Source organism: Pteropus medius, unplaced genomic scaffold (assembly GCF_902729225.1).
Source record: "Pteropus medius unplaced genomic scaffold, Ma_sr-lr_union100, whole genome shotgun sequence".
Lineage (NCBI taxonomy): Eukaryota > Metazoa > Chordata > Mammalia > Chiroptera > Pteropodidae > Pteropus > Pteropus medius.
The window spans coordinates 1,432,248-1,442,529 of NW_024349798.1; the positions used below are offsets into that span (position 1 = coordinate 1,432,248).

At 46.4% G+C, this 10,282-nt stretch overlaps 1 protein-coding gene across 1 annotated transcript; it reads left to right on the forward strand.

Annotated features, from left to right (window-relative positions):
• Window positions 1-3,184: 3,184 nt before the first annotated feature.
• Window positions 3,185-4,729, forward strand: NUPR1 (nuclear protein 1, transcriptional regulator). Its single transcript, XM_039884606.1, has 3 exons — window positions 3,185-3,545; window positions 3,969-4,118; window positions 4,439-4,729. The coding sequence occupies exons 1-2, from the start codon at window positions 3,431-3,433 to the stop codon at window positions 4,103-4,105; spliced, it is 252 nt and encodes an 83-aa protein (XP_039740540.1). The 5' UTR covers window positions 3,185-3,430; the 3' UTR covers window positions 4,106-4,118; window positions 4,439-4,729.
• The last annotated feature ends 5,553 nt before the right edge of the window (window positions 4,730-10,282 follow it).

A 10,282-nucleotide genomic window follows, 5' to 3' on the forward strand; every position in this document is an offset into this window, starting at 1 on the left:
TTGTAATTTTTCTGAATGTGATTTGGTAATGTGATGAGTTCTTGGTCTGGTAATGTTGACATATATTGTATTCTTATAGCACAGAAACAGGTTCATTGCATAATAAACATAATGCTTTGCCATCTAAAAAAAAATCTGGCAAAAAGTGAACTGTTCCTTGTGCCTGGGGCAATGGTGATCCTGATCCTCAATTCCATTCCTGTCTTAATATCTGGATTCCCTGCCATAATATCTTTTGCCATCGATAGCTAGTATGAAGTACTGTCTTGGAGCCTGTTGTACATTTAAGAATAAGCTTGTTTTTTAAAAAAATTGCTTTTCTCCCTTCTTCTAAAATAGGTATACACTGTGAAAAAGTCAAATATTGCAGAGACCTAGAGTCGGTAACAGAGAAAGTAAAATTTCTTCACAATCTCAGTCTGAAATAACCACTATGGAGAGTTTGGTACACTTCCCATTGCCCTCCCCATCCCCAGCCGTGCCCTGCTCTCCCACCACCTGCTCAAACTGCAAGGAGCTAGTCATCCCCGGCAAGAGATTATTTGAATAGATTTTCCTCTATAAGAATGGAATGATGTTTCAGATCGAATAAGCCACCAAGCAGCACTCAAAGATACACTGACAGACCCCTAGAATTCTCTTGACATTCCTCAGGATGCCACCGTTGAAGAGCAATACCCCACAGGGAGCCTCGCAAGCACATCACCATCCAGGTATGGTCCACAGAAAGCCCGCTTGATTGTATGAAGCATGAATTGCTATTTATACAGTCAAGGATTGTTATCCTGTCCAGAAAAACTTCATCAAAAATTAGTGTGATGTTGCCCACCTGTTTATTTGACATACAACAGGACGTTAACAACCTGTCCATGTTTGCTCCACTGAGCATGTGCCAGACTGTCCAGCAGAGAAGGTGCTTGAGGACTGTTCCTGGTGAACCTGTAAGCCCAGAAGTGACAGAACATCAGAAGCCAGGGGCCCCTGATGAAAATGGATGTGAGATTTGAGGAGATGAGACTCTTCATTGAGACTCTTCTTAAAATATAATTTTAGGAAGATAAACATTGTTGTGACTTTTTTGTATGTATGTATTTCTGACTACTCAAGCTATGTTTACAATTGGCAATTGAATGAGGACTATATGATAGTATGAGCTGAGGAGATGGCTAATATAGATACCTCAGATATTTCTAAGTCTATTTGGTTCTGTTCTTTACGTGTATATAGTTATATACTAAGTGCCCTAGCATATAAAGAGGTGAGGGGTCTGTAAGAGCAGTTTGCCATGGCAGGAGGCATATTTTATTACTGGTATTGTTAAGAATTGATGTGATAATAAAAAACCAGATGATTTGGGCCAATTTACAAACAGTGAACCTTTTATGGCCTGTGTGACTATTGGGCTGCTCTCACTGCCTCTCTCCCGCCACTGACAAAATGACCCCTTAAAATCCCTTTCAGATTTAAGAGCTCTAGGGCATGACCCAATTGTTATAAAAATTTTAGCTTAAATGGAAGTCTATACTATGAGTGATTATTCCTCTAAAGCAATATTTTAAGCAGCAGATATTGGAAAACCCTAATATCTACACTTGGGTAAACATGAGCTATGTATGCTTCCTTTTCTCTATGCCAGAGTTTTGATACATATGCTGAATTATCACATACTGTTCTACAGACCTAGAGAGACAGGTAGTATTTGAATAACAGCACTGAACTGGGGGACAGGAGACTATTGTCTCCTAAATTTAGGACTAGATTCCCTTGTACTCAGCTCCTTTGGTTAACTAAACGCACTATGCTTTCCCCACTTTGGCCTTTCTGGGACAGTGTACCATGACCTCCTGGTCTTTCTGATTTCTGTTCACCCCTCCCAGGTCAGCTCACACATGACTTTCTCTGGGAATTGCTTACAAGCCTGGATTAGGTGCACACTGCACTTTGAACACGCACTATCATCCCCTGGCCTGTCCGCAAGCCTCGGTTTTCCTTCTTTGAAGAATGCGGGTGGGCGAGCCTACAGCCCTACACCACATGCCCGACTCTGGACAAAACCCTGTCTGTCACACATTGGGCGCTGTCGTTATCCTCTCTACAGACCAGCAAACTCAGAAGTGAGCCCAGGATCTCCCTAGCAACCCCCGGGTCCCAGCGGCAGAGGTGAAAGACTGCCCTCTTGAGGCAGCTGGAGAATTTGTGGTGTTTCTTGGTAGTTACAAGGGAGGCGGAGCAGGGCAGCCGCACACAGAATAGTCCCACGTCCTGCGTGACGTTTGACTGTCCTGCTGGGCATTCAAGAAGCTAAAAACTTATTTCCAATGACCTGAGACTAGAATCTATCCCATCCCATGTCATGATAAAGGGAATTATTTTGCTGCCGCAATGAGTGATAAAACACCCTCCTTTGCAAGAACACCGTGTTTACTAATTTTCTTCACCTAAATTTGTCTTGGTGCGTTATATTTGTATAAATTAAAGATATTTTCCTCTTCCTCTTAACATCTGGTCTGTTATTACCCCAACTTTGTTTTTATTCAAGTGTCCTCTTGTCTTCACTTTCATTTCCTGAGTGTTAAAGAACACGCAAATCACCCAAATCTGGAAAACAAAAGCTAAATTTAATTCTAGCTCAGGCCAGGGAGAAATGCAAGCAGAAAACAGAGGCACAGAGAGGTAAAGTGACTTGTCTGGGGTCACACAGGAAGTAGTGGATCAGGGGTCTGAGATCTGGCTCCGGAATCTGTACTTTTAACCACTCCGCAAGCCTCCCTCTCAAGTTAGGAAAATTACCCAGGGACCCCCAGCTCAGGATATTAAGGGGGCTTTCCAAGATGTTTCCTATAAAAACTGACCTAGTACATAGAATGTTGATATCCTTTCCCACGTTCTTCACTTCATATTCTGCCACCACAGTCCTGAATCTGAGCTAGAGTTGGGGTGGAAGTGAAGGTCAGCTGTGTGGCTATGATACCAAGCCCAAAAGGTGCATATGGCAGAGGGCAGGAGATGGACAGGAAGGAGCCAGCCAGGTGAGGCCCTCAGGATCCTGCTGGCTGAGATCCCAAGGCCTGTTTATGCGCAGACCTTGCCTCTCTCCTCCTCCTCCTTCTCCTCCTCCTCCTCCATTAGGGGCGGGGATCTCCTCTGTGGAAAATACCCAGCTGGGCGAGCCCCAGAGACAGGGAGGAGGTGAAGGGGCCTGGGACTCACAAGACTAACTCTTTTCCCCTCGCGTGACTGGTGTTTGCTGCGCTGAGTTCTGGGAAACAGCCAGATTGCATCAGACAGGGCCTGAGGGACTGAAGCCAGACTGCAGGCTGAGGAGGAGCCTGGCCTTATAAGTTGAATCCAGTGAACTGTCAGGTGTCAGGAAACCTAGAACAGACACAGCTTTGAAAGGAGAGAGAGAGACAGTGAGAGTAAGTCAGACATGATGGCTACCCTGCCCAGAGCAGCCAGCCCATCCCGGCAGTGCCCAGGCCCAGAGGACGAAGAGCCCAGCCTGGATGAGTACGACCTCTACAGCCTGGCTCATTCTTACCTGGGTAAGGCCTGGCCCTGCCACCTTCCTGATTCTTCCAATTTTGACCCCCAGCCCTGACAAACAGTCTGAACCAAACCCACAAATCAGGACCCCTCTCCTAGGACTTCTCCCCACCCCTCACCCTTTTCCAACCTGTTCCCTTGACCCCTCATCCACTGGGCACTGCCCTACTCAGCCCTGGGGCCTCACACATGCCTATAAAATCGGAGCAAAGACAGATCCCCTCAAGGCCCTCATTCCATTCCTCAGACAGGAAAATAGGGACTATGACTGCCCTAAAGAAAGCTATGTGGTGACAACCCCATAACTTCTCTACTCCAACCAAGCTCCTTCCACCACCGCACTCCCAATTCCCTGCCTCTCCTTCGAGGCTTCTGATCACGCCTCCAGCCACCTCGCCTTAGGCTCTTGCCTCTGTTTCCAGGAGCAGGAGGCCGGAAAGGTCGCACCAAGAGAGAAGCTGCTGCCAACACCAACCGCCCCAGCCCAGGTGGGCATGAGAGGAAGCTGGTGACTAAGCTCCAGAATACAGAGCGGAAAAAGCAAAGGGCACGGCCCTGACACAGAGCTGTAGGTAAGGAGTCAGGTGCTCCGACCACCAGCGGCTGTCCCTCTGCCTCCAAAGGACAGGGCTGAATGTGTGTGGTTGTGTAGGGAGGAGGGATCGAAGAACTGTCTCAACATAGAATACATTTGAGTCTGAGTTTCCTAGTGACCAGAGCGAAGGGGGAAAGGTAGACCCTTTCTTATTGGAGGGAAACCTGGTTTACGAAGAAGGAAACTGAGGCCCAGAGAGGGCGGAGTCTTTCTCTAGAGTCACAGAACAAGTGAGTAGGAGAGGCAGAATTAGAACCCAGGCCTCTGTCCCTCTCACCACCTCCTTTCCTTCCCCAGATGGGGACAGAGCATGGACACTACACAGGAATGGAGGCAGGACCACGGAGGAATCAGTACCTGGGGGCAAGATCCAGGCCTGCTTGCTTCCACCCCAACCCCAGGACTTACCCCACCTGACTGAGGCTCTGACAGGCCACCAAGGAAGCAGCCTCAGCCCCAGAAAAAGGCCAGGATAGGGAGTAAGAGGCAGGAAGTAGAGATGCAGTCACAAAGGTCCCCTCCAAAAGAAAGACACTGAAGAACCCGGAACCCCCTGACAGCAACAATAAACAAAGTACAGCAACCGCAGCTTGTTTTTGTCCTCTCTTTGCGTGTTTTTATTTGCATACAGTTCTGTATGTGTCTGCATGTGCATGAAGCAATGAATATCTTTTGTTAGTGTTTGTATTTGGTTATGTATCTGAGAGGCAGTGTTTCTGATTTTGTAGGGGCATGTAGAGGTGGTGGTGTGTGAGTGTGTGTGTGTGTGTGTGTGTGTGTGTGTGTGTGTGTGTGTGTATTTTGTTTTGGTATGCATAGGTTTTTATGGTCCCTTATGAGGTACAAGAGAGTCCCTCCGCTTCTTTTTAATGCTGCCCATGAAACAAGCCCCCTCCCCAGATCCTCCATATTTTCAGAATAACAATCTTGTTAATTATATTGTATTCATATAAAACCACCTTTTGAAATGAATGTTGTTTATTGGTGTCATCTGCAAAATGGAGAAAACCAAGACTTAAAAAATGAAGGGACTTACCCCAAGTTCTTCAGGACTCAAATTCAAGGATCCTTACCATCCTGGAGTGTGAGGTAGGTCCCTTTGCCCAGGGGGCTGCCAGGACAGGGTTCTGGGAGGTCAGCTTGGGGAGAAAGATCCTTATCTGGTATTATTGGTCTCAGAACCAATGTTTGAGAACATCATGGAGGCAAATAAGAGGTATGATTGGAGCCAAGAGGATATATTGATAGAGAGACAAGTTTGGGCAGCTGTAATGAAGACTCAAAACAGGATAGAAAGTTATCTGTCTATCACATAATAGCTCCAAGGGCAAGTCCTCCTGGACTAAAGTGGCAACTCCACTGTGTCAGGGACTCCAGCTGCTTTTAGCTCATGGTTCTGCCACCCTGAGAACATGGCTTCCAATCTGAGGTCCAAGGCAGCTGCTTCATTACCTGCCATCACGTCCGCATTTCAGCCTGTGGAAAGAGAGTGGGAAAGGACCAGGGGAGGACATGCGAATTCATTTTTAAGGCCAGAACCTAAAAGTAGAACACATTACATTTGCTCAGAATTTAATTACATGGCCACACTCAACTGCAAGGGAGGTTCAGAAAATGTAGTATTTAGCTAGTTAGCCGTGTGTTAGCCAAACTTGGGAAGAGCAGGGCTGTATTATTAAAGGAAACAGGAAAGAGAAAAGTGGATGAAACTAGCAAGAAACATTTTCCACAGACAGATTAAACATAAGTAGGGAGAGAAAACCCCTAGATGTGGCCCTGGGCAGAGACTTTTTCCTCTCCTGTCCATTTTACGTAAGCCATAGGCTACAGAATTTGGAGCCTATGGTTTGTAGAGACTCAAGAATATGGACAGAGGAATGAGGCACCTGTTAGACCAGTTAACAGATGCACAGTTGACTAAGACGGGCTTAAACCTTTGGAACCTCTATCCATCGGACTCCCCTGAGTCCAGCCAGGGCCTTCCCAGTCCAAGATCTCTGACTGGGAAAGACATTAAAAGGCATCAGCCCAACTCCTACTGGAGTCACTCACTCCTACTGGAGTCACCCTTGCTTGCTTAAACACCGCTGGGACAGCAATCTTGCTACCTTGGAGATTCCTTCTCAGAGCAACACGTTCATGTGGACTGAGACCTGGTTCTCCCACCTGCCTCGCCTCGGAACGAGCTTCCGGTTTTTTCTGTCTGAGATGCCTTTAATCCCACCCATCCCTCAGAGTTCAGCTCAAAATCTTCCTCTTCAAAGTCTTCCCTGCCCCGCCCTCCACCACCTGACTCCTCGCCCCCACTTCGCCTTCTCTGGATTGCACACATAGCAAGTCTGTGTCCAGAGTCTCAGTCATTTGGCGTATAGCTCCTTCAGATTTCCTCTGAACCCCTCTTTCCACAACAATTTCATTCATTCATTCAATTAATGTTTATTGGATGCCTGCTATATTACCAGGACTTGGTTGAAGGCATGCACTGCACAGAGGGACAATTGGGACCCTGGTATCATTGGAACCAGATCTTAAGACCACTTGTCAGCTCTTGAACTCAGGAAGGAAATGGCAGAAGCAGCACAGGACAGTGAGCTCTAGCCCAGCACAGAACTGGTATGTCAGCTTCAAAAAAAATCAGCAACAGCTTCCATGTATTGGGCATTTTTTAGGCATTGTTTCATTTAAACCTTACAGTAACCCAAAAGGCATACTATTATTGATCCCATTTTATAGACCAGAAAACCGAGGTTCAGAGAAGTTAAGTAACTTACTCACACACAGCCAAAATCTGCAGGAGCTGGGATTTTGAACTCAGGTCTGTCTGATTTTCTAATCCTGGGCTTTTCCCTTTTCACTACATGCCTGAGAAGAACCACATATACTGACAATGAGGAATCCTAGACTTGCCAAAAAGCCCCACACACTACCCCTCAGTCCTGGCCTCTGATTGGCCTTCCCTGGCCTTGTCCTTTCTGGGCACAGCCTATGCCCAGGAGGCTTTTAAGTAGATGTTCCTGGAACCAGATGATTCTTGGAATTATAGAACATTTGATCTAAAAGGATCCTAGGGGTTAGAGTTCCACTCTCTTAAGGCCTGGGGATAGGGGTCAGGGCTCAAGGACTGGCTTAAACTCGCATGAGGCCTAGGGACTCTCCAGAGCCTCCCCCCTCTGGTCCACCTCCTTTTTCTACGCCCTTTCTTTTTCATCTTCTGTTTACATGTAATACCTGTTTCCCCAATTTCTTGGGTTCCTCCTGAGAGCTAGAGAAATGACCGACTTCTCTGCCTCCTCAAGGCGTTATGGAAATCTCCCTGTCAGGTTGCTGCAATTAATTCAAAGGATTTGCAGCTCCTTGCAGTGAACCAGGAAACTTACCAAGGGCTATTTGCTTCACAAACATGCTGGTCCTTTTCTGCCCACTTCTTTCTCAAAACGGTTCTCAGATGTGTATTTTTAACTTATCAGAATGACCCAAAGTTAACTTTCAACTAGCAATCCTTAAAGGTAATTCTATTCATAGTAACACAGCTACCATTAGGTGATCTGCCTCAGGTGTTCCCAGGCTCATCTTTCACACAGCACTTTTGTGATCGCCCTATGTGCATTCGAGCTATACCATTATTTACTAAGAATTTTTTAAATTACCTTTACCTCCTTACCTCTTTTACTCAAATGTATTTAAAAAGGAAATTACATAACCACCAAAAATGGAAGCCAACAATCACTTGTCCTACTTAGAAGATAGCTGTAAAAAGAAACACAGAACTACAACTTTTTACATCCACCTGTGCACTACCTAGTACGACCTTGTGTATGAAGAATCACAGGTGTTCACACTTGGAGAGACACTAGTTCTTCACAAGCCAGATACTCTGCCAGGTGCTTTGAAAACATGGAAGAAGGCTTCACTGTAATCACCTGGGAGTTAAAGAAAATACTGATGCCTTGCTCCCACTCCCAGAAATGCTGATTTCATTGGTCTGGAGTAGAGCTTGGGCACTAGGACTTAGAAAAGTGACTCTAATGTGCCATGAAGTTTGAGAACCACAGATGCAGTTGGCTTTTGCCTCAGATTACATTTACCAAAGATGGTCATAGCAAGAGTTCCCATCCACATGCTCTCCTTAGAGTGTGGCCTTGACACCCTGCGAATGAGGGCACGGAACCGCGTTCCTTCCTTTTGAACATGGTGGACCTTTACGGCTGCCTTGACTGATAGAGTACAGCAGAAGTGGTGCTGTCAGAAAATGCCATGCACCTCCACTTTTCTCCCTGGGGTTCTTGGAACTCGGCCACCCCACTGTGCGGAAGTCTAAGACAGCACACGTGGAGAGCCAGCACTGAAAGGCCACGTGTTGGCATTTTGACCTTCAGCCCAGCTGGAGTACCAGCTGAAAGCCGTCCTCAGCCTCCAGACATGTGAGTGAAGGGAGACTGCAAATGGTTCCGGCCCCACCTGTCAAGTCACCTCCAGCAACTGAGTCTTCCCAGATGAGGCCTGAGATATTGTGCAGCAGAGACAAGCCATGTCCAACTTCCAACCCACAGAATCTGGGAGCAAAACAAATTGGTTGTTTCACAGCACTGCATTTGGGGGTGGTTTATTATGCAGCAATAGAGGGTGAAACAGCCTCAGAGTCCCCAAGATCTATGTCCATCCAGGTCCTGTCCACAAACTCCGCTATGATCTGGGACAAGTTATTGTTTACCCTGCATCTTCATTTCCATTATCTGTAAACAGGAGATGAAGAGCACACCCATCTCCTGGAAAGGATTTGAGAACGCAAGGAAATTGTGTTTTTCACTTAGCAGAGTACTCAACCCAGAAGAAGGACTCAATGAGGCAACAGAGTAGTGACTAATAGCATGGGCTCTAGACCCAGATTCTGTGGGTTCAAGTTCCAGCTATCCTACTGTGTGACCTTGGGCTTGTTAGTTACCTGACCTCATTATTATCACACTGAATATTTACCAAAGCCCTGTGGGAGAGAAAAGACCTGTGTCACCACTGGTCATAGGCTGAGCCAAGAGGAGACCAGGTGTGCTGACACCCATGCCCAAACTTTCCAGAAAGCTCTGTGGCCTTCATGGAGTGCCAGAAGGGAGCAAGCAAAGAACAAGAGCGCCCTAGTCCCTGAGTTCCTGTGCAAGAAGTTTCAACGGAGACCTTTCCCGACTGCTAGACCAAGAACCCAGGTCTCTGTCAATCAGAATCACTTCATTTTCTTTGTAAAACAAGATTTTCTTTCTTTCTCTGATTGCAGAAGCAGTTAATGCTGTGGAATCAGAAGGTAACGCCAACCTCAAGTTCAACCCTCCTGACCAAACACGCCCTCGTTCCAACTTTCGCAAAAGTTATAAAATTAATTTGTAATCACTTCAGGGAATGCTGACACCAACTCTGTGCAGCCTTATCCTGTCTCCCTTTTCTGAAGAACCGGTTTGGAGAGTTTTGTTTTGTTTTGTTTTAACCGTTGGAGAAAATAATCATTTATTCATTCAGCAAATTTTCATTAGCCAGGGAATATTCTAGAAGCTATGCGTACAGTAGTAAACTAGTTCTTTCTTCATGAGCTTATGTTCTAGTGGGGCAGACAAGCAAAGACAAGCTAACAAGAATTTCAGCTCGGCTCTGAAGTTTAAAATGCCTTGATTAAGGAAAGCCTCACTCAGAGGTGACATTTAAGCAAAGGCCAGAAGGAAGTCAGGGAGTTATAGTTATTCATGCTGAGATTCCTGTCTTATTTCCTTAAGAGTACATAACACTATCTGACAAACTATATATTTTACTTATTAATTTATTGTCTGGGATTAAGGGATTAAGGGAAACAACCACTGGCAGCTGAGAAACCCAATGTGACGAGAAGGGCTGGAGGCTGAGTGACCACAGAGAGTGGGGGTTGAGGTGAGTCATGGGGGTTGGGCGAAAAAATCTTAGTGTCTCCTCTTCTACACAGGCTCAACACCGCCCTCCCCCCACCCCCATTCAGGTGCTGCTGCCTAGCTCTGTGGAGGAGATGCACCATCCCCCAGGGGTCTCCTGTAGTTGTCCTGGTGGAAGGCCCCTCTGTCACCATCCTTCCTGACATGGCTCCACACTGCCCTATTTTTGAGTGTGGCCTCAACTACCTGCTCCTTA